Raw genomic sequence first — 24,501 nt, 5'->3', positions numbered from 1 at the left:
TCAAGACAGAGATAGCAAATACCAGCCAGAGCAGGCCCAGAAGTCACATGGACATTTGAGCTTAATGTCACCTTTGTGTTGTAACTTTTGTCTGATTTATGGTAAATTTATCTCACAGTCAGACTCACACACAAAGGTGTTAGACGAGCTCCACTTTTGGGTTTAATGTATTTCTCCTAAAGGCCTGCTGCAGTCACTCCAATTATTATTCAAAGCACATTTCTTTAGAGAACACAAAGGGACTGTGCACACTAAGAGAAATGACCTCTACCGATTGGTTAGACGTGCTTTAATTCATACAGAAAACCATGTCAAATGGGAAACTGCTCATGATGGTTGGTTTCAATGAGAGTTTGGTGCAAGACAGGAGCAATCACAGGAGACACTGCTTTGAAACAAGAGATTTATTTCTGTTGCTTTTACCACGGACAGAAAAACCTTTGTCTTCACACTATTTGAACACAGTAGTAAGACAATAGCATCAATGGAAACAGCAGAACAGATTTAAGGTCTTGTCTAAAGCTGTTTGCACTTATATTAAAGCACATTGCCATCATGTAAATCATGAGAAATGTTCTCAAAATAATGATACAGTATCACACTTTATCAGAATAATGAGTACAGCTAAATAAGGTGAAACTTTCCGCGAATGAGTTTGTACTTCAAGATGATGAGACATTTTCTCAAAATGAGGTAGTATCTCAAAATATTGAAACATTCTCAAAATGAGAATAATGAAAGTTTTGTAGCAAACTTATATGATCTTTATTCTTTAATCACATGGCAGAAATTGGCTTTCATTCACTTTAAAGTCAAATGTGATCACAGCTGATTCCTTCACAGTTGATAACATTAAAGTGTACAAACATTTTTTTGACCTATATATTGGTTTTAAAACTAAATTAAATCAAACAAGAGTTGCAATGTTTTAACACTGACACAATGAACAACAGTCATTTGTTTGCAAATAAGATGACAATCAAAATACATAAAAGAACACCGAAACTGTGGCTCCATTCTCTTTACATTTCAATGGGGAGATATGTGACTCTTCTAGCTCGACAGTCAGCAAGTGAAACAGGCTGGATGAGTCAGAAAGGTAACTGCAGGGTTTTGCAGTACCTGTTTGAACAGACGGAAGTGAAAACCTGTGCTTCAGGGGCAGAGGCACACTTAGACCAAAGTGGACAACTGTGACAGTTTGATAACATCCCCAATGATAAAAAGACAACTTTATCTAACACTTTCCAGCATCTCTGTAAAAAATAAACATAAAAATATGTGACCATACCCTGTAGTTCCACATATTGTGATGAATATATTGCTACAGCCAGACACAACAGTACTTTATAAAGTAATGTCGCACTTTTTAGAGTTCTTAACTCTTTTGGTATACTGAAAAAATATAGTTTTAACCACCATCCTTGGGAGGTTTCAGCACTCTCATGTTAAATTAACTCAGGTTTTCCCTGAATTCCCTGATTGGACGATACGATAACTGAGTTTGGTGTTCACACATTGCAATAAAAGCACTTGATTAAAACATTCAGGGTGATAATGTTTCCTCATACAAATAATTACCTGCAACAATCAAACATACACACATACACATATAGTGTTACACAATGTTTTGCTTTTAGAAGGATTGGAGGGAAAGACTGTCAGCAGGGATGGCTTTAAAAGTATAAGCATTCAAAGTTAGAGTGACTCTGAAATGCCGAGGACGCTTTGGGAGGAAGTGGACGCAAATGGAAGACGAATCCCGCTGGGTGAGGTAGCGTCAGCTCACAGGCCTGTTACAGGGACGGTGAACTCAATCACTCCACCGTTCTGTGAGCCAGACAAAAAGAGACAAGGTTACTATGGAGCGCTGCAGAGGTGAGCGGTGTTTCGACACTCTTAAGTACTAGAGCGCGCACACAAACACACACACACACACACACACACACACACACACAGGTCTGAGGCAGTTGTTCTCAAATTTATTCAATTAAATTCTACTCTGATCCTTTTTATCAGTTGCTTCCTGTATAACTGTTGATGACTGATAAAAATTAGGAGTTGAGGGACATTTTGAAGGGAGGCATGCCAACATGAGTTTGAGAACCACTGTCCTAGTGTGAAGCAGGCTGCGCAGGTTTAGCATTCGCAGGCATTTGCGGGCAGGGACTAAAGATGATCAGATTTTATCTGACAGAGATGTGACAAAAGACAGGAAAGGTCTTAAAGGTTATCTTAAATTCAAAAGATAATGGCTTCTTCTTAATACTAGGGCTGCTGCAAACAATTACTTTCTTTATGATTATGGTTTCTTAAGATTTCTGGACCCTTTATCGATCATATTAAGAGGGGGAGGCGTCAACCTGGGAAATAATTGTATTTGACTGAATGGAACTCTACTGTTCTGGATGGTATTTGGCTTTGATCCACCAAGTTCCCACTTTCCTGACCTTCGTCTTGGGCCTTCCTCACTCAGTCTCGGCTCCACGGACTCAATTTCTGACCCTCAATCCATGGCATTTCAGTCATTGTACAAACTGACATTTTCTATGAGCTGGCAGTCTTTTATTACATTTTGTTCTGCTTTGTCATGTCTATTGGTTCATTTTAGTTTTCTTCTTTTTTTACTGAATCTCGTCATTTTGTAAACAACGCCATACATTTCCCCATCTTGCAAACATGTCACCTCCATTCCTACTACAGCCCTTCCACCACACCACCCCAACGCACACACTAGCTTCATTTTTGTTTTAATGTGTTGTATAAAAACTTTTTAAAAATTCTACATAAAATATAAAAAAGACAAAAAAAAATACTTTCTTCAAAATCGTTAACTGTTTTTTTAATTTATAGATTAAAAGATAAATCAATTAAAAAATCATAAAATCGTGAAAAATGCCAGTCAAATTCATTTATAATGCTTTAAAACGGAACAAATCAAGAAATCCTCACATTTGAGAAACAACAATAGTGCCTTTTCTGCAAGCACATTTTTGCTAAGATGTGAGAGATTAAAAGATTACCAAACTGGTCAGTCAGCCCATCTTAATCTCTACTCAAGACACCTTTTTGTTTGTGCTTTGTCTCTTTCCTTGTACTCTCGTGTTCCATGTTTTGCAATCTTTTTGTGTGTTTTGCAGTGCATCATGTATGTGTTTCTCAACATACGATATCAGCATTGTTGCAAGAAGAAGGTCCTTGGTTTGAAAACCTGTAGGGCCAACTGAGCCCTTTCTGCACGGAGTTTGATGTTCTCACATTGTCTGCATGTGTTTCCCTCTAAGTGCTGGTTAAACTGTCGGCTGTAAATTGCCTGTAGGTGTGAATGTGTATACTTAATCTGCCACTTAATCTGCCACATGCGTATAACGCATGCAGGGATACGCATAGCAGGATATAATATGGAGGGAAACAGACATAAGGTGATGCACACAAAGATAAAGGAAAGCCAAAGCAGCCATGCTCAGAGGGATCTCATGCTCAATATGTGAAACGTGCAGAAACGGGGAAACCACACTTCACCAGATCTCATTTACCTCATCATCATCATCATCATATTCATCATTCTCATTTAATCCATCCAATAATGTCTGAAATTAAACAAGACAAACAAGTAATTAAAAGGCAATTACAGACAGAATTACACCATATTAAATTAAAGCTGTGGGTGTTTGGCATGAAAGAAGTAAGATATATAAAGCAGCTAGAGGGGAGAACAGTGGTCACCTTGGATATATTGCTCATGAGTTGGACTAAAAATGCCACCACTTCTTTTTTGCCAACAGCCTGGGCCTGTGACAGGTGAAGAATGAGAACGGAGTTTGAAAAAGAAGCGCTTTCACTCTATGAATTCTTAAGTGTTTTTTAAGTGGAATGTGTGTCCCTAGAACCAACCACTTGAAGCGCCGTCTGTCCGTCATAACCTGGTTCGTTCAGATCTGCTCCGGCAAGGCCCCAGATCTCCAGGCCCTCCAGGTCACCACTGGCTGCCAGGCTGACACACAGAGACTGACAGTTATTATTACAGCAAAGGGCAACGTTTCCCAAAATCAGTATTACTACACAATTAAACATCAACCTGATTCCAAAAAAGTTGTGATGTTGCGTAAAATGTAAATAAAAACAGAATGCAATGTCTTCTGAATTCTTTTTGACATATATTCAGTTGAATATAGTTCAAAGAAAGAGATTTCATGTTCAAAATAATAAACTTTATTTGTCACTCATTCTGAATTTGATGTTCCAAAAAAGTTGGGACAGATGCATGTTTACCACTGTGATACATCACCTTTTCTTTTAAACAACACCCAGTAAGCTTTGGGGAACTGAGTGCACCAATTGTTGACGCTCTGAAAGCAAAATTCTTAACCATTCTTGACTGATATATGATCTGATCACAGATGCTGGCTTTTGAACTTTTCGAATAGTCCTTTTCTTCTTTAGGCTGAAGCACACAACATCCATGATTTCCATGAAATGTGGACTCGTCAGAGGACAGCCTGCACTTGTCTACTTACTGTCAGACAATCTCAGATGACCTCTGGCCCCGCAAAGTTGGCAGCATTTCTGGATATTGTTACATGGCTTTCTCTTTGCATGGTTTTTATTTTGCATTGGTAGATGCAGCGACAAACGAACGTGATTTATTGACAATGTGTTCCAAAGTGTTCCTGAGCCCCTGCAGCACTGTTTATACAATCATGTTGGTTATTAATGCAGTGCCATCTTAAAGGTCGAAAGTCACAGGCATTCGATGGTTGTTTTCAGCCTTGCCCCTTCTGTGCAGAGATTTCTCTAAATCTTTTCATGATATTATAGATTGTAGAGGGTAAAATCCATAAATTAAATTAGAAACTGTTGGACTACTTGCCCAAGCAGTTTTTCACCCTCATCCTTGATTCGAGGATGCCTCTTTAATACCCAATCATGATAACACGATGATAAACACTGCCCTTGCCCCAACTTCTTTGAAACATGTTACAGGCATCAAATTCAGAATGAGTGTATGAGCAATTAAAGTTATCCTATAAAGTTATCTTATAAATATCTTCAAGAAGAAAGGTTTTTACATTTTACACAACTTCAAATCTTTTTTGGAATCACGTCTGTAGACACTGAGTGAAGGACAAACTGTGTAAAGAAACCTGTCCGGAAACGGGCCATGGGACACATCAAGGAAACAAACCAACAATGTCAGGCTTCGTGACTCAGGTATTTTCATTTTACTATAATAGCAACACAGGCCATTCTTATCGTACTTTACAAAAGGCGTGTTTCTGAAACTGTAAATTGGAACCATCTCGACAAAACCTGCCGAGTGTCTCCTGTAGATAAATACCAGCAAGCCAGTGTGTTGTATACCTGCCGACACTAGAGATACAGAACAGATCCAAAGCTATGCTACCAGGGGGCATTCCTGAAGTTTGTGTAACAGTGGGACAACTGGTTGGACCTGTGTCAGCTATGTAGGATGGGTCACTGTGAATGGCTGGGTGACCGAGACATTTGCGACTGTATATGTGTGCGATGGTTTGAAGATATGCTCTTTGTGTGTCTCACCTGCACAGTTCTGTTCCTGCTTCCTCCAACTTCTCTCTGGAGAAGTGGGCTCCAGTCTTTCTCAGCAGCTGCACAACATCCTTGTGCCTGAGTTAGAGGACACATCATAGAGTGCATCAACAGGGCTGTCAAAGTTAACTCGTCAATCACGCGTTAAAGCAAATTCCACCACTATTTTTTTTAGCGCACAATTAACACACATTCTGTTATGTTGGCCTGACCCATAGTTTGAATCAGAAGTGAGCTTCTCTGTCACCCGACAGTGTGAACAGGCTTGTCTGTTTAAGCAACTGGCTCAACGCAAAGAAACAGAAGTGTATGAGGAGGGAGATGAGAGAGTGCCGATCGAGCTGCAGCTGCACCTGAAACCAGGTAAAAGTAAAGAGAAGTCTGACCTGACAGAGAGAGAAAGTGTGTGAATATGGACAGATGTGTTAACTTCATACAAAATCTTTTTATGTTCATGAATCATAGTGTTACTGTACACTTCTGTGGTGCATGATTTTTTTGCTCCAAGTCAGATTTGTGTACTTTTAAATACTTAATTACTTCATGTCGATGATGATAATAACAGCGAGGGAGGAGAGACGAGCGGCAGAGAGGAGGGAGGGGAGCGAGTGAGTGAAGTACCGACTGATATAAAAACATTATTGATGATGAATCCTGACGTTACTGTTCAGTTCTGTGGTTTAAACACTACAAATTAAAATATCTGTCCCTGCAAGACCAAACTGACAGACACTTGTCTCCTCCACAAAATGTTTGTCACTGTGCAGCGTTACTGTAAATCATAATGAAGAGTCCAGACTCTGTCTCTCCTCTTCATCTCCTCTTTGTGTGTCAGTGTGCAGTTTGCTGTCTGCTGTTGTCTAAAACATCCTCACTGATGTAAACTGATGTAAATGATCCTGCTGCCTTAATACAAAAACATGAACAGAATATATAGAAAGGTATGTGCTTGTTTTCCAAACAGTAATACACTGATATTATAGTTATTATTATGCATGTGTACTGTAATAGATTAGAAGTAGAGATATAGAATAGAAATAAGAAAAATAAGAATTATATACACAATGTGCATTGTAATACAAAAACATTTATTTATATCACAGTGTAAATAGAAATTCTGTACGACAGAGTATACAGTATAGTTATTACACAAGTTGAATTATTGCGCAGAGTAATCGCACCGTTCGCGCAGGATTATGTCGATTATGTCGTCAGTCAGTATAAACAGGGAATAATTTAAGGGTTGCGGTTTTTGACAGGGGTGAAATAGAGTTATACAGTTTGATGGCCACAGGCAGGAATGATTTCCTCTGGTACACTTCTGTGGTCCACCACATCTGTTTATTGCTGCATCAGTACTCACTGAAGACCTCAATGCTGTTCAGTCTTTATTGTCCTGCGTGAAATTTGGCTTGCAGTATAGCAAAACCAGAGAGTGTTCAGTGACTTTGTCTGTACCAGCACTGTGTGCAGGTTGTCAATTTAAAAAAATATTCTAGTGGATGCCTTGGACTTTTTTCCCTTTTTGCTGAGGTACTGATTGTTGTTCTGTGTAATATGTAATAATAATTACTCGATTTAGCTGGAGCAGCTAAATACCTGTGACTACTGCAGATTCATCTGACCCAGGAATGAATGCCAATTGCACCCTTTGGTGGATGTTAGTGGGGTTTTTTATCCAGTGTAAAAGGGCCTTTATGTGGAAAATTGGGTCTAACATTTCCTCTTTTGTTTTCATGTTTTGCTTTTTTTTTTGTTTTTTCTTCCTGTGCATTTGTTGTTACTGTGTTTCTTCAGCTAAGTTTCTATATAGCCGTTCAAATTCAAAAAGCATATCTTCGAAAAAAGGAAGAGGAAACTTGGATATGATGTCAGTTTTAAACATGGTAATTAAATGCAGTGAATTCTAAATGTTTGGCTTGGTTTGGACTTACACTGACTGAGACAATGTGACAGCGACTGGAGTGTGGCATGTGAGAACACGTTTCTTGTCCCCACAATGAACCGCCCACGCAGGAGTCACCTGCAGTGACACTGGCGGTGACAGGAAATTAAGAATAAAACAACAGGCCTATAATTGCTCACTACTGAGCAGCTGGGTGTATAAATATGAACTGAGCTTGCTATGTAATAAGGTTAGTTATCCAAGAGCTCAATTTGACACTTAATTGTTCAGAGGAATGTCGAGCTACAGCCAAAAAAACTATTAAATAGAACTTAGAAGACTTCCTGCAGAGTGTTAAGAAGCCAGTATCTCTCATCTGTGAAACTGGGAGCAGGTTGGTTGGACTGGTTTGGAGGACACTCCCCATATTTGTTGTTTAACCCTTCCCTCTCTGTCTGTGCTCTCTGCCACTCCTTATATGGGCATCAGGCTGGACTCCAATGATAGTGACATTAAAGGTGCATCAGATATGCTGACACCAACTCAAAACTCCAGTTCTATCACTCAGTGTCACTTCTTTAAATACATTCAGGAAGGGCAAAGCAAGCCAAGGTGTGTAGCAGAGGAAACGTAACGACAGGTGTACACGCTCCAGTGCATCCTTCTACCATTACAAAAGGAGACAAGTCCGTACTCGCAGTGCCAACCGTTAAAATAGGACAAACAGCCTTTTGGCAGAGCTTCGACACATACAACGTTTTCACCCTGAGGCTCAACAAAGCACTAAAAGTGAAACATTAAGCGTAGCTTTTCCCTGATAGACATTTACAGCAATGTCAATGAATGACGAAAATTAAAAAACAGCTTTGGTAAAAATAAACACCATCTAAACTGTCAGCTGACAATTAGCCTAATTAGTTTATAATTATTGCCTGGCCTCTAAACTCCATTACGAGTTGCTCCCCTGGTTTCAACCCCCCTCTGACAGCCGCAGCTCCCTTCCTGAGCCAGATTCCCTACCTTGCAGCAGCTCATTTAATGAAGTCCTCTCTTATAGCAGCTATTAACAACATATTTTTTTCAGCAAACACTCAATGGTTGCAAAGGGGAATTTTAAATGTCGTGTTTGCAACTTCATAAATGTCATTATTACTTTAACAGACAGAGGAAAACAAACACATCAGCCATTATTGTTTCATGTGAGATGACTCCTACCTGAAGCGTACAGCGTTGCACAGGGGTGTGTCGCCATAGCGATCTTTAGCATAGACTGTAGCTCCATTACTCAGTAGATACTGCACCAGATTGAAGTGGCCCTCGCAGGCCGCAATATGCAGGGGTGTACGTCCGTCATAGTCTCCGAGACTTAAGCTACTGCCCTATGACAAAGAAAACATCAGTGTATTTCACCTGGAGGATAAAGGATTGGTGATATTCTACATTTTTTATTGTTAACAAACCCAGGGATAGTACGTTTAAACATTGGTCCCACGGGCCAGCAAGCCCCTAATTTTGGCAAAACAAGTTTACAAAATGTAAACTTATGTATAAACAATACAGAAAAGGCAACTTTACACAGCTTTCCTCGTATTGTCTACTTTTCCTATAAATCGTGATGTGATGTTTCTTGAAGGCACTGCATCCAATGAAAAGCAAGCTTGACTTCTCGGTTAGTTGAGAAAACTGGCAGCACACATCACAGTAAATTACATTGTTAAATGTGTCATATTCTAGCCACTTGAAGGTAAAATATGCAAAATCTTCCTGTCTGTCCACCTGTGTTTGATAAGTTCTTTGTCTATTTGTTCCCTGTTTCTTTGTCAGTTCGTTGTTGGCCTTGTGTGTCTTCCTGCCCTCTCCTGGTGTGCCTTCTTGTTGGACCTGAGTCTTGTTTTTTTTGGACTGTTTTTACATCTTGCTTTTTGTGAATTCTTTTGTTGTTCTGGACCCTGGTTTTGACCCTCCTGTGTTTTCGTAAGCTTTTCTTCCTTTGTTTACTTTATTAAATATATTTGAACTAGATTTGTTTTGTGGACTGCATTTTTGGGTCTCCCATCTTGTTTGATTTTGACACACACTTAACAGGATATGAAATAAAATGGAAAGACCAAATCCAACAATGAACTGATCCTACCTAGAAGTATCACCTGTGAGGCCAAAGACGATACAGCTTTTTCCTTTGTGCCAAAAAATCCATTATTGTCCAAAAACACATCAGTGAGCCACACAGCTAGGTGACATGTGTCTTCATTACAATGAACCTGGGCATTGTAGTTTACAATCCTACATACACTATCATGCTGCTCTAAATACTAACTAGAGTAGCAAGAAGTGTCTGCAACTGAAAATAGTACAAAAACAAACTAACAAAAAAAAAAACACTATTTTGTCCTGGTATGGAAAGCTATGAATATATATTTGTGACCTGCCTTTAAAGCTTTATGTCTTCAATAGGAACAGATGGGAATGGAGGGCCACAGACAGGAAAGACGTTTTTGTTGCCTTATGGTTTTTGTTGACAATAATAAGGAAAATAAAGAATATTGCCAGTTTTACCCTGTAGTAAACAGTGCAATTTCTCTTTACTACTGTTCAGCAGCACTTGTAGAACAGAGGCAACAACCAAATAAATGAGTAGTAGGGGGATAAAATAAATGAAAATTGAACTGGGGAAAAAAATTAAAAAATAAACAAATAAATAAATAAAAAATCCAACACAAGTGGGGAAAATGTATTGTAACTACCACCAAGCTTCATTTAATTGTTATGCTTTTATCTACACATTAGGCTATAAAGACAGTACTTCTGGGTAATCCAAGCAGCGACTGTGCACCAGTTAAACCACATACAAACATGTACATGTGACCCGCAGGCCTGCCTTACCAGTCTGGCCTCATGTTTTGTTTGATTCTGCGCCTGTGTGTTTACTATCACCTTCTAATACGGAAAAGGAGACCCTGACCCTTTTTTTTTTGTCAACATCATCCATGCCAAAGGTTCACCTGGATGTATTGACCTGGCAAAACAAACATTAAGATTGTGGATGATTGAGATAAGCCACCTCAAATGCTGATCTACTGGTGCAAAAGTTTGTGACTAAGCTGTGTTTGCAGCAACTTTTAATGATGTTACGTCTGATTTGAATACAATACAGAAATTACTGAGCAACACTTTTGTAAAAAACAAACCATCCCAGGGTGGGCTTATAAAAAAGGTTATTACATTCTTTACAAACACACTGTAGTACTGTGTGTGTAGTAGAGACTGCAGGGTTGCTTACCATTTCCTTTAAGGCTTCTAAGGCCTCCAAGTCTCCGATCTTAGCAGCAGCACATGCAAGGGGGGGAGTCAGGGCATCACGGATGGCTTCCAGCTCCTGCTCACACCACAGACTTTCATCAAATCATTGTCTAATCATGACAACCTTTACACAAATGTCTGGACTTGTATGTGATTCTATATGGTTTGTTGGAAATCCTAATAACTGCTTGGTCAAGAGATGGGTAGTCACACTGTAACAGTGAAGTTTTAAATGCAGTGAGTCCCCAGGACTCACCAGTGATCATTTGAGCGGGTCCCCGCTAAAATGTGTTTTTGAAATATATCAAAAAAACAAATAAAATCATTTACATTTGCAAAACAATGTCACATCCCCATTAACTTTGTCTTTTCCAACTTTAATGCTTCAGAGACGCAGGATGCATACCTAGCAACATCATTGCTGTTTAAGTCTGTGAATACATGTCCTCACCTCCTTGCAGCTGATGCTCAGAGACTTGGCAATGACCTGGATGAAACGGCTGTCGCTCAGATTCAGCTTAGCTCCTGCTAAATCAGCACTCATCTCACCTCGCAGGTTTTCAGCCATCATCTGGACAGTGTTACACACACACAAAAAAAAAAAAATCACCCACACATGCAATTCACTTTCACTTATGATTATTGTTATCATCATCCATGTGGAGGTCCTGTTTCTCTGTAGGAGGATAAAGAGTTGAAAACAACATCAATTTTGAATGTGCATACCAACCTTTTTCTTAGCAGATAGATCGAGGTCTTTCTTGGCCAGAACGTAGGACAGTTTTGACAGAGCTGCCTCTGGAGTCATGTCTCCACCTGCTATCAGCCCAGCATCCTTCAACACCTGAGCAGTCACAGAAATGTGTGATTTGACTGATTCTCAATTCTCAAAATGGCACAAAATACATACTTTTAAGTATTTTCATATTTTTCCATATTTCATTGTCATTTTTTCCTGTTTATGCTTCTTAACTCGCAGTACTTGCTTTCTTTTCTTTATGTTTTACTGTGTTTATTGTTATGTAACAAAACATGAAGACCAATTCCTTGTCTGTGCAAACCTACTTGTCACTAAACCTGATTCTGCTCTTTAAATGCAGTAAAAGCTGACGTGATGCACCTTGCCAGTGTTGTAAGATGTAGACACAGTCCCCCTCAGACACTGAGTGCAGTTGATGATGATGACACCAGAGTCGGTGGCCTTCTTCAGCTCGTCCAGCAGGTCAGGACGGTTATCAGGGGCATTTCCACTGCCGTAGGTCTCCAGGACAACCCCTTCCATGGGCGGCTGCAGGAAAGCCCTCACCTGGATATAGATACACCAAGGTTTCATAGTGCAAACTCCCAAAATTTATGGACAACTGAACTGGCTGCCCAACTGTGCAGAATCAAATTGAGGAATTAGCATTCCATGTTATTTTTCCTGCAGCATCTTTCACTCCAATGCACGAGTCCATCCACTCTCCTAAAAGCCCATCTGGTGCCGCCTTTGCAACCAGTATCTCAGTCACTGGTTGGCTGGCACCAGGAGGCCCTATACCACATCATTAGCCATGGCATATGACTAGAATGGCAGATGACTGGAATGGCAGGAAGGAGAGCAATTAATCTGAAGGTGTTAGCAAGCATAAAGTCACTTGGCAAGACCGAGGCAGTTACCATAAAATGTGGGAAGAAGGTGACATTAAACGTGCCAGGTTCAGTCAGTATTTTTTGATGTGATAAGCAGTTTTGACAAGGAAGTGTTTGACGCAGATTACAAATGAAGCTTCCGTACAGCAGAGACCGCGGGCACACGAGGGCCTTGTGCCTAATCAAAACGCTGCCTCGTAAAGACAGTTAAAGGCTGTAAGGAAGTGTTGATAGCTGAGCTGGGCAGTGGGAGCAGATTGAGACAGTAAAGTCGGTCTCCCAGCAGCCTCTGCAGGGGGAAGGGCGGCTAAATGTTACAGTATCTACGCCAGTCCTCCCTCTTTACAGGGTGATTGGTCATGGCCCATAACTCCTTCTCATCTTTCTCTGGGCTGAGCTTTGATGGCAGTTTACATGACCGGGAAGGTAACGGAGGACGGGTAATAGCACAATTAAATTAAAGTTAACTATATTTTATTGCAGTTAGACAGAACTACAGTTTTGAGCAGTCAGTTAAATTTGAAGAACACATCTTTAATTACATTTTAAAGGTCAGAATATGCAGAACTTGTCAGTTGCTGTTTGTAAACACACCAGAAAGATAGTTGACTATTGAGTCCCACGATGTCAAATACTGAAGTTTTGGGTTTGTAAAGCATCCTGAGCACAGCAAAATAATGGGAAAATGAGAAAGAGCAGACGGAGGGGTTGGGTCTCCGTGGACGCAAGCATTGTCACACACTTCTGGCAGGTCATGGGTGGTAATTCAAAGGAATTATTTTTGTATGAGTCTATACATCCTGCATAGTTTGCCTTTAATGCACTGAGAAGGAAAACGTTCTTAGCTAAAAGATCTGCCTGGTTTGTGGTAATTTGGCCCCATTGTTTGTGTTGTTGCTACCTCCTGTGGCAATGGGTTTTGTTTGTTTACTAGTACATTGGCATTTGTTGTCAAAATTATTCCAGTTGTTTTAAGTCACATGTGGGGAATACTATACATGAGTTTTTCTGTTTTTTATTTGGGCTGGAGAGCAATATTCTAGTCCTGTCCTTTTGTAGGTGTTTTGTATGTTGTTCTAATATGAATAATATATACAATATGAATAATTTCTATATTCTGGATGGTTGTTTTGTTGTCCTTTTTATTCCCTTCTGTCTGCTCTGATGGCTGGTTGCTGCCACCTGACCGGTGCATGGCATTTGTGGAATGTGGATTGATGACGCATAGGGCTGCACCTAACAATTAATTCTTCAATGACTATTGAATATTTATTCAAACAAAATTCTGAAAAACACACACATAAAGCACATTAGAATGATAATAGTGGTATATTTTGAAGTTAGTCTAATTTCCACCTTATTTAATAAATTCCACATCAGATGCCTAATCAGAAAAATACAGGATCTCAAATCAAAAGGAGTTATGATGCATATTAATTTAATAACTAATTAAAATACCAACCTTTTACTGGTTGTAACAAGAAGTTATTTCATCAGCGGAGTCATATGTATGTGATATGCAAATTGACGATGCAGGAATGGGATGGCACAGGAAAGGAGTACTTTTTTGTGGGAGTAGGATGGAAAAGGAGTGAAATTTTACTCCTGTGTCACCATCTAATCTGGAAATATCAGTCAAGTCTACTAATTATTCTGTTGTGGGGCACATCAATCAAAAACGAGTAACCTCCGGACATTAGGTGACTGTGACAGAGACAGAATACACATCTCATTTCCTGGTTAGGTAATGAGCTACTTACAGTAGCAGCAGTGATTCCTGGGAAAAGCCTAAGCAAGCCCACGTTCCTGTTCAGTTCGGTGCTGACTCGAAACTTTGCTGTAGTGTTTGCCCTCCACACTGTATCCCAGTTGACTAGAGGAAAAGACAGGGAAAACAAATTAAAATGAAAAATGACTCTCCTGGACATGTGATGAACCGCGACAGACCCACTGACACCACTGGCTTACTCGTGATATCCACTTCAGCATTGACCAGAGGAGGCAAGTTAGGAGAGGAGAACGCATTAAAACTTCCAGTGTCCACCTTGGTCGCACGATTCCCTCTGTAGAGCTTATTGTGGAAATACAGGCACACCTGAATGGAGACAGATATATTTTACATGCATTCTTTCTTCTACAACATTCAAAATCCCCCTAACTCTGCAGGACTTAACACATACATGAAAATCTATACACATAGATCTAAAGATTTTTTCAAACCTCGCTACAAAATCTTAACATGTTTGAGCCTTTTTGTCAACAAACACTTGCTTGAGACTTTAAAATAACTGAGCTATGTACATTTGAAATGTTTCATGTCTTCTATTTTCACGGCGTCTGCTGACGAACGTGAGGCAGAGAGAGGGAGAGAGATAAAATAAATCGTGACACATATGACCCGTGACCATTATTTAATTGGGCCAGTGTAGTTTCGATGACACTTTTCAATATTGTTCCTCTTCTGGTAAATGCTGTTCAGTATCGCAGAATCACATTCTAATCAGACGAGTTGCTTAGAAGAGCTTTTGTTTCCTGCCAGCAGTGCTGACACTTGTCCTTGCAGAACACAGCGTATTATTTTAATGGTGAATATATAGATGTGATATATTGTAGAATTACTTTTATCTTTTCATTTAGAATTTATTTAATTTATCAAGCATCAGCCCCACATTTAAAATCTTTAAAGCTCACCAAAAAAAGCCACAACTGGTGATCACCTAGAGTCTCATTAACTCTCTCTCCCTCACAGTCACAAGCACACTAAATCCTGACTTTCCTTTCTTTAATTACATTTCTCTAATAGTCTGATATTATGTAGGTGAGTGGCGTGTTTCTCCCATCTCCATTTCCTCACCTCAGGAATAACAAACTGGCCAGCAATCAGCAGCGCCCCCAGCAGGTTGTCTCTGCCATCATTCCTCATCTCGTAGATAGGCACCTGAAGACAGACCAAATTTCTTAAAAGATGCGGCAGACGTGTTTTGTCTTTTTGTTTGTTAGAGCCTCCACAACAGCAGCTGTTACCTGTGAGCCAGTGAGAATGATTGGTTTGCCCAAATGTTCACACATGAAGGAGAGGGCAGAGGCAGTGTAAGCCATAGTGTCTGTACCGTGAAGGATCACAAAGCCATCATAGTTCTCATAGTTTTTCTGGAATGAAACAAGAAAGATTAACAAGGATAATTTTAAAAGGAAACATCAATACAATTACATGTTTATCTACCAAATTGTGTGCTCTATTTTATGAGCAAAATCAATGTTAAAGAATAAGAATAAGAAGAATAAACATTTACTAGACAGTGGACAAAAAAGTTAATTTTGCACCCTATAAGTGGCGTTTAATTATAAATGGAGTCAATCAAGGAAATTAACAACAACATGGATCCAGCAGCAATTACCTCAATGTCCTTTCCAATTCTGCCCCAGTCATCTGTAGTCATGTTAGAGGAGTCCAGCAAAGGGTTGTACTCAGTTACAGTGTAGATTATCCTCTTACTGCCTTTACTGGCCCTGGAAGAGAGAGAAATGAGTTCATATCCTCATATACAGAAATTTCATTATTTATAACACTTTATAATAACTATCATTAATAAATAGTAAACTTATAGTTAATTAAACATTAGCTATTAGTTATTTTACTTTTAACAAACATTAAAAAGTTTATATATGCTTTAGAAATCATTTATTAAGAAATTGTTAAGTTTCAATTAACATCAGTTACAACTTTCTAAGGGCAATCCAAATAATGTTTGTTGATGCACTACAGAGTATTTATTAACCATTTACAAAGTTTTATAAACATCAGTTGTAATTTTACAATAACCATCCACATTGTGAAAATAAAGGCGCAATAACTGCTGATGCAAGTTTAGGAAAAGACCATACAGTTTGTTAACGAAAGATTTAATAACTATGAATTTGTTCTTTATTAATGATTACTTTCTATAGGATAATTAGCCACAACAAGACAAACAGCCAAAAATAAATCACCGGTTTCAATCTTAATTGGTGCAAATGTTCACTCCGAAACAGGACATATTGTTAAACAAATTTGGATTCTTTAACAAAGTTCTGCTTAAATTTTAGAAGTGAGTTTAAAGGGGTAGGGGAATGCTAAGAAACAAGCTCATTTTATGAAGCGAGACAAAGTCTATTTAGTCAGGCCTTCTGTCTCAGCTGCAGGGTGCCAGAACCTGTTTCAGACACACACACACACACACACACACACACACACATAGAGTTTTGGAAATGTAATAGGGAGGGGCATGGTAGTCAAACAGCTATGTGTCATTTTTCCTTTCCACTGTCAAGTCCTAATGTTCTGTAGCTTTGCCTCTGTGTATTGTAAAAACACGCAAAGCTGAAGGACAGAAGGTGGATTTAATATATCTTGAGGGACATTTGTTGAGTTATTCCAGTTTGGAGCAAAAGCCTGTGCTTCTTTTTCATTCCAAAAACTCAGAGACTCGCATGAATACATATTAATGTTGCCTCGAAGTGGAGTTTAACTCAGGCGTCCAATGGCCCAAACTGCGACACTCCATATAAGGCAGCGTGACTGGCTAAACATCCATGGAAAGATTTTCTTTATAATCTCCCTTTTAAAGAAACAGAGAGGGACACCCCCCCACATTACCATAGGGCTGCCTCATAACATGGAGATAGGAGCTGAATGGAACAGCGGGGGGGCGACCGAGCAAGTCCCAGTCCACCCAACCAGGGGTCCTTCACACACTCCTCTAATTAGCCTCAAGTCCACACACGACCCTCGAAACATATGTTGTGGATAATCTTAAAGCCAAAGTGCCACAAGAAAACACTATTCAAATCACCAATTACTCATCTATCTGGTTTTGTACCCTAAGGTGTAGAATTAGCATACCAGTGCTAAGATGCCTCAAAGCTTAAGCATAATGAATATTTGTGTGTAAGTGCGTATATAAGTGTCTGTATGTGTGTGTGTGTGTGATGGAGGACTCATGAAGTGGAGAAAGAACAAGGTTGGAGGTGGGATGCAATCGGCCTTGTGGCGCTGCCTCTCGACATCACATGCATAAAGCTTTTCAATAAATCAATAAACTAATTCCCTCCTTCAACATAGAGCCGAGCATACTGCCAACAGTACGCCCATTAGACTTGCATATAAGCCTTCTTCAGGTGATATCAACACTAACTCAAGGATGAGCAAATGTTAAAAAGTAAATCATGCTGAACGCCAGAGATGTCAGTAAATTCAATAAGAACATGCTCACATATTCATGTTAAGGATAAATTTTAATATTATGTTAGCAGGCTCAATATTAGTCAAAATCAACTGATCATTCAAAACACTTACTAAGCAGCTAATACATGTTTTTGACAGCAGCCATTAGGACATGAAATAGTGGCGTAAACACATTTTCTGTGAGGTAAAAATATTGATTTCATCTATGAAGTTTGGTTGGTTTAAAGAGAATGATAGTTGGCTCATATAAGGGCGGTTTTTCATTGTAAAAAGTTGTCTGATTGCAAAGTTAGCTGTAAAAATATTCTAAATATAGTGCACACTTCTACTGATATAGATTTTTTAGATGGACCTTTTTTAAGTGGCCTTTGCTGCTGACGGCACCTTGTCGTTTAGCTTCCATATTGGCTCACTGCATTTTAATGCGAATCACTGGTGACACCTACTATTTCATATTAATATTGATGTTGTGGAAAAAGTCTATTAACAAACAGGCAGCACTTGCATAGTTGCTGAAGGAGTGGAAATAGTGGAATGGAAGACAGTAAAACTGAACAGCGCTGCGACATAATTATTATAATCCTAACAAACGACTGCTCACATATAATCAACCCCAGGGTTTTCACAAAGCAAGCTAAGAGCATCCGATGCACAGATACCTTATCTTTACGATACATCCCACTCTTCCACCCTGCTGCTCAGCCCACTTTTGCAGTGGCAGTCAACATGAAGGGGGGGTATGGAAATTAGAGAGTGAGGGTACGTTTCTGGTAGAGGCGCCCCCGCTATCACTGACAATTAAGACCCTACAGAGAGAGCTGATCAGCTGGGAGGCCTGTCACAAGCTCCACTCTCACTGATTCACAGCACAGGCACCAGACATCAAGACAATGTGGATCAAACATGCAAGTGAGTCGGATAGCCTTGCTTTTCCCAGCAGGCTAGCAGCAGCTATTCACAAACTAAAGCTCCAAGAAACATGAGGTTATCTCAGTTGGGCTACTCCTCTGTCTGCTACACATTAAAGCAGCTAGCATGTTGGTGCAGAAATACATCAGGAAATAATATACCGCTCCTGTGACCTTCCTGGTATTTTCCCTTACTGCTAAAGGCCACATCGGCAAGCATTTCCTGGCAAACAAGCACACCCTAGTATTCAGTCTGAAGGACAGCTGAGACATTAAGCCACTCTCAGTTTCAGTGCAGGCACACACAATGTTACCCGTGCTACGCACACATGAAAAAGATGTTCAGAATGAGGTGTTGGCTTCCTGTTAAAGCAACAAAAGTAATTTAAAGTCATTAAAACAATTAGGAGAGTGAGTTAGTTTCCATTTAGTTTCTATTTTTTCTGACATGAAATGTATCTTGCACTGTATGAAGACCATAATATTCATTAGACTCATGACTATATATTAACAGTCATGATTATAATGTGTAGTGTTCATTAATTTAAACCTGATTTAGTCTATACAACCAACCTTGTAAAAATGTCTGACGAGCATATAAACTATTTCACATACTGTAGAAACAATATGATTTAGGCCCTATGCTATGGAACAGGTCATCCTGTAAGTCAGATGGGATGTGATAGACACAGTTTGTGTCATTATTCATGCAAAAATATAAGAGTAAGGAAAATGAAGAGCAGACTGCATGGACAAACACTACTGCTATCGGTATTTATGTAACATATTGTAAAGATGTCCAAAAGTGTCCAAAATGCAGCAAAACACAATAATTCAGGAAACCATTTCACGTATAATTTGTTGTGCATGTATTCTTATGTTTTGTTTTGTATTTCTTACTCCAAATTATGGTGAGTAGTATCAATAAGAGCAGTATTATTATCGATCACTAAAATTCTAACAACACTCAATCTTTCAGTTCAATGTACTGTAAGTAACAGAGTGATTTAATAAAATTACGTATTTTGTTCCCTTTAAACGCTGTTTTAACCAGAATCAAACCATATTACCCCTAGTTTATAAGATATTACATATGCATTGAAATTCCTCATGCTCTACAGGCAAGAGCATGTTAATGTGCAGAACAGAACACATATTTCTGTAATTTTCTTAAGTAAAGTTATAAGTATGTGCTGACTGAGCAAGAATGAATTCTTGGTGCACTAACTTACGGGAGGACCAGCGTGTTCTCAGATCCATAGTAGTCATACAGGCAGGTCTGCTGGGCATATGTCTCATCATGGATGATGGGCAACTTGCGCAAGCTCTTCACAAAAGCATTGGGTTTTGGGGCAAGCACTGTGTGTTAAAGAAACAGAAAAATAGGTGGTTGTTGTATTACTTAATAACTTGCCTTCTGTGGAATTACTTTTAATCAATAACAACTTATGAGACAGTACAGGGGATTTAAAATAATCTCAACACAAAACATCAGTCTCATACTGAACCCTAGTGGTAAATGTAAGAAATGGTTTTGTTGCAGACAAACACTGAGTTCAGAGTTTGCTACTGAACAAAACACATTTCTAAAATCTTTAATCCAAAGTGAAGAACTGTGAATACAGTTGAGCTGTGCCTCTGTACAGTCTGAGTGAACGCCAGCAGAAATTCTTCATGCCAAGTAAAATGAGAGACGACACGTGGCAGCTAACAGTCACATGAGCACAGGCCCTGAAGAAAAACAGTACCTTCAGAAAAAAAAGAAAGATCGGAGAGAACACCGTCATAGTAAATCATAACCTGAAGCACACAAAGAAAACACAAAAATGCAAAGTGGACTCACTCAGCACGTTTCAGTAGTTGGACCTGGTAGAGTAATTTCCATATTTCATGTTAAGCTGTCCTCAAGATATTTAACTAAGTGGTAGACTCAATGTCTTAGTTCCTTGGGTAATAGAGATACATTTCAGCAAGTGTGATTCAGAATAAGTACTACAAAATAAATAAGAGAATGCCTTTTAATTAGAGCTGGAATGATTAGTTGATTACTCTATCAAAAGAAAATCAGCTGCTATCTTGATACTAATTGATGGTTTCCATTATTTTTCAAGCAAAAATGTCAAATGCTTGCTGGTTCAAGCTTCTTACATGCAACAATTTGCCGCCTTTCTTTATTATTTATGACAGTAAATGAAGAGTTTTTGGGTTTTGGACGGTTAGTTGGACAAAAGAAAAAACTTGAGGATGTCACTTTAGGCTGTGATGAGCGTATTTCACTTTTTTATATTTAAATAAACTAAATGATTAATCTAGAAAATAATCATCAGGTTACTCAATACTGAAAATTATTGTTAGCTGCAGCCCTATTTTTAATACAGGTAGGGTGTGTTACTGTATATCAATATATTTATTGTACATTGCTATTTATAAGCCATATCACCGAGCCCTAATAATGGAGAAGTCTTGTTCTAGCTTGCAGTACCTGAAGCTGGTGGGACCTTTGCATGTTATTTGGTTTCATTACATGCTGCTGAGGTTGCCCAATACCTCGTGTCAACATGTAGTTATTCATTCAGAGAATCTGCGGTGTTGCGGCATCATGGCCTCCCGCTGAGATTTACTGACTTTAATTCATTTTAGTTGGCTAAATGTGCTGAACTGAAATAATGGTGAAATTTTCCATTCAGCAGTAACTGCAGGGTATTTTGCTCATGTGTTACCTTCTAGTTTCATTTAGCTTGCTAACCTCGCTTGTGCTGTGCAGCCAGTGGTTCTCAAACTTTTTCAGGAACAGAAAACAGAACACACACACTTTTTACTTTTTTCACTCTGTATTTCTACCCAGGGGCCAGTATTTCAAACCTTTCAATCTGATCAGAATTATCCAGATTTTGTGACTTTTTCTTCTTGTTGGATTTGGCCCGTTTTTTTTTTTGTTTTTGTTTTTTTTTTTTGTTTTTTTAGAGAACTGTCAAATAGGATCATTGTGATCCAGATACCAAAGATCAGGATTGCAGAATCTAAATTTGTGGTCACCATCTGTCAGTGAAACACAGATGTGAAAATGTTGGGAAGTGGAATATTATGACTAATTAAATGTCTTGCTGGATAAAAAAAAAAAACACACAAAACTGTCACATAACTAGAGTGTCTCTCATTGATGTACAGCTGGTCAGTCTGGTTGCAGTGCTGCCGGTGGGATGTCAGGATCATCTACTTGTGGCTTCCACTACAGTGAGGAACCTTGCACTTGTGTTCTAATTGAAAATATTTGTCCATTTGTTAATTGTTTAATTTTGAGTGGAAATTGTTTTGATGTGATCTGTGTTACTTTAATATGCAATAAATCAATAAAATAATGATTAAATACATCCCCACAAGCACTACATGTCTCTACATTCACCTGAATTCCATGTTGAAGTTAACTTTCCAGTGGGATCATAGTAATCCTGGGTTTTAGCATCAAAACTATCCTAATCTACGCCTTAGACTTTTGACTACCCCAAACAACAACTGATCTGGACTCTGGGCAGGACTGGATCACCAGATCCGTATCTTGTTTTAGTAGGATCGGGATCACATATCCTGGTTTGGAAATGGCACATTTTAAGACTGAAAGATTAAAAATCTTGAAATACTGGCCCTTGGTCATCCACGTCCCCTGCAGTGACTCTCCACCCCACCAGTTTGGAAACCACTGAGCTACATCACGGCCTCCCTCAGAAATTCGCTAACTTTAAGTCATTTTAGTCGGCTAAAAGCGCTGGTTCCGCAGTTTAGTGAAGGAGGGCAGTCTGCTCATGTGTACACCTTCTAGTTTCATTTGGCTTGCTAATCTATCTTGTGCTGCGTGGCTAAGCTGTTGGCAGGACTATTTTAGGATGCACTCGCCTGCCATTGTCACGCAGGGCTTTAGTTCACGCCACATGCTCACAATAACATCAGACCAACATGCAGCACACCCGCTAACAACAAGCTACCTGCTGTGCTAGCATGTGTCGATGCTTTTGCCCCGGGGAACAGGGCAGAACAGTGACAGTTAGCTACACGTATACCGTTATCATGAAGTGTCATCCCGATGGTTCCTCCGGTGTTGATTACGAGGACTCTCGCCTCAGCGGCGGACGGCGAAGACACCAACGCCTCCAGTGACTCGACCGAGGCGCAGCTCGACAACTTTCTCCTCCGGGTCGGATGCAGCTGGATACTTCGCGGAGGAGACACGTCAGACGTCCCTTCTGTCATGTCCAGTTGTGGGTATGACAGAGCCCGGGCGAGGGGCGTTAGGTTGTAATCCGCCATGATGTCTTGTGTCTGAGGTGAGGGTGATGGAAGAAGTGATTCCCCTACACAAACACGCTTGTTGGAAAGTGTTCAAAACACGGTGGTCTTCACGTGCTGAGGACGAGCCGACACACGGTCCCGTTTCTCCGGTCTTACACACAGAAAGACAGCTTCAGTCTCAGTCATATGGTGGATTAGGACGGATCCATCGTTTTAACAGCTAGCCTATATTTAGTATAGTCTACAGCACATTACTGTTCCTCGTGTAGGACCCGCTCTATGATTCCGTCCTTGAAAGGCTGATGAACAGTATCCACTCTGACGTCGCGGGTGTGGGTGTGGCCAAACGTGGAAAAATCGCACCAAAAATCCTCCGCACTATTTCAGAACATTTAAACTGCTCAGTACTTTTAAAGAATTATTTTCAACTAATAATTTGTGTGAGTAATATTAACTACATAAAAATACTATAGATTTCAGGCATTAAATAAATAAATAAAGTCTATGAATTCTTAAGTAGGGGAGACAATTGTAACATGTTTCACTTTTCTTTCATGACTTAGAGTACTTCAAATACACTAGTCATATTTTGATATAAGAAACATATGTGCACTACCTTATGATACATTTGCTATATTCTTTTTATTCAGGACAAGACTATTCAATTTAATGCAAGAGGTAAAGTAGACAGAAAAGTACACTACCGGTCAAAAGTTTTAGAACACCCCAATTTTTCCTTTTTTTTTTTTTTTATTGAAATTCAAGCAGTTCAAGTCCAATGAATAGCTTGAAATGGTACAAAGGTAAGTGGCGAACTGCCAGAGATTTTTTTTAAAAAAAAAGGTAAGGCTACCCAAAACTGAAAAAAATGTACATTTCAGAATTATACAAAAAGGCCTTCAGGGAACAAGAAATGGGTTAACAACTTAAATGTGTTCTGCAGCAATGGAGGTTGATCAAGCCTTGAAAGTTGGTGCTACCAATTCCTACAGGTGTCCCAACTTTTCTTGATTCCTTACAACCCCCTCTGTCTGCATAAAAGTCGTATTTGAACACACTACAGTGTCATACCCTCATGAGCATTATTTGAACAGTATTGTACTGCAGAAATTAGTGTGTTGCTATAAAAATGGCGAGAAAAAGGCAATTAACAATGGAAGAGAGACAGACCATCATAACACTTAAAATGTAGATCTTTCCTACAGTGAAGAAAGTCAAGGTGTCAGTGAGTACAGTTTCCTTCACCATCAAAAGGCAGACGGAAACTGGGGGAAACTCTAAAAGGAAGAGGTCTGGCAGACCCAAAGCCACAACAGAATCAGAAGACAAGTTTCTGGGAGTCAACAGCTTGTGTGATAGGCAGCTCACAGGACATCCATTTGTTTGGTCTAATCTGCCTGAAACTTCCCATGTTCAGCAGTCGTCCAGGCCTGAACATATGATATGACTTTTGTGCACCAAATGTCACGTTTGATAAGAGTCCCACCCTAAACACAGGGTGATTAAGGGTGTAAGAAAATATCAATACACTTGAGTATTGGAATATTAAGTTTTGTCATCGTACTGATTTTGAAGAAACACTTTATTGTCATATTGTGATACATGCAAAGATTTGTGGCAATGGTTCATTTTGTGTTGTGTTTAAATGCTAAAGAGCTGTGATATAATCTGATTTTGCTGCTGACAAGACGATCACAGCT

At 39.4% G+C, this 24,501-nt stretch overlaps 1 protein-coding gene across 4 annotated transcripts; it reads right to left on the bottom strand.

Annotated features, from left to right (window-relative positions):
• Nucleotides 1-389: 389 nt before the first annotated feature.
• aspg (asparaginase homolog (S. cerevisiae)) lies at nt 390-23,118 on the bottom strand. Of its 4 annotated transcripts, none has more exons than XM_084742215.1 (17): nt 22,573-23,117; nt 19,750-19,876; nt 15,784-15,895; nt 15,410-15,535; nt 15,240-15,323; nt 14,354-14,480; nt 14,146-14,258; nt 11,874-12,059; nt 11,484-11,597; nt 11,205-11,324; nt 10,734-10,829; nt 8,669-8,832; nt 5,560-5,646; nt 3,895-3,994; nt 3,727-3,792; nt 3,537-3,590; nt 390-1,830 (listed from the first exon to the last, which is right to left on the bottom strand). In XM_084742215.1, the coding sequence occupies exons 1-17, from the start codon at nt 22,817-22,819 to the stop codon at nt 1,786-1,788; spliced, it is 1,968 nt and encodes a 655-aa protein (XP_084598341.1). In that variant the 5' UTR covers nt 22,820-23,117; the 3' UTR covers nt 390-1,785. The 4 variants fall into 4 exon arrangements, with proteins under 4 accessions (XP_084598341.1, XP_084598342.1, XP_084598343.1 ...); XM_084742216.1 differs by having other exon boundaries at nt 390-1,832; nt 3,542-3,590; XM_084742217.1 differs by lacking the exon at nt 3,537-3,590.
• Between the last annotated feature and the right edge of the window lie 1,383 nt (nt 23,119-24,501).

The sequence above is a fragment of the Lutjanus erythropterus genome, chromosome 18 (genome assembly GCF_056507025.1).
Source record: "Lutjanus erythropterus isolate fLutEry1 chromosome 18, fLutEry1.hap2, whole genome shotgun sequence".
NCBI lineage: Eukaryota > Metazoa > Chordata > Actinopteri > Lutjaniformes > Lutjanidae > Lutjanus > Lutjanus erythropterus.
This window is presented reverse-complemented; position numbering and strand designations above follow the sequence as displayed.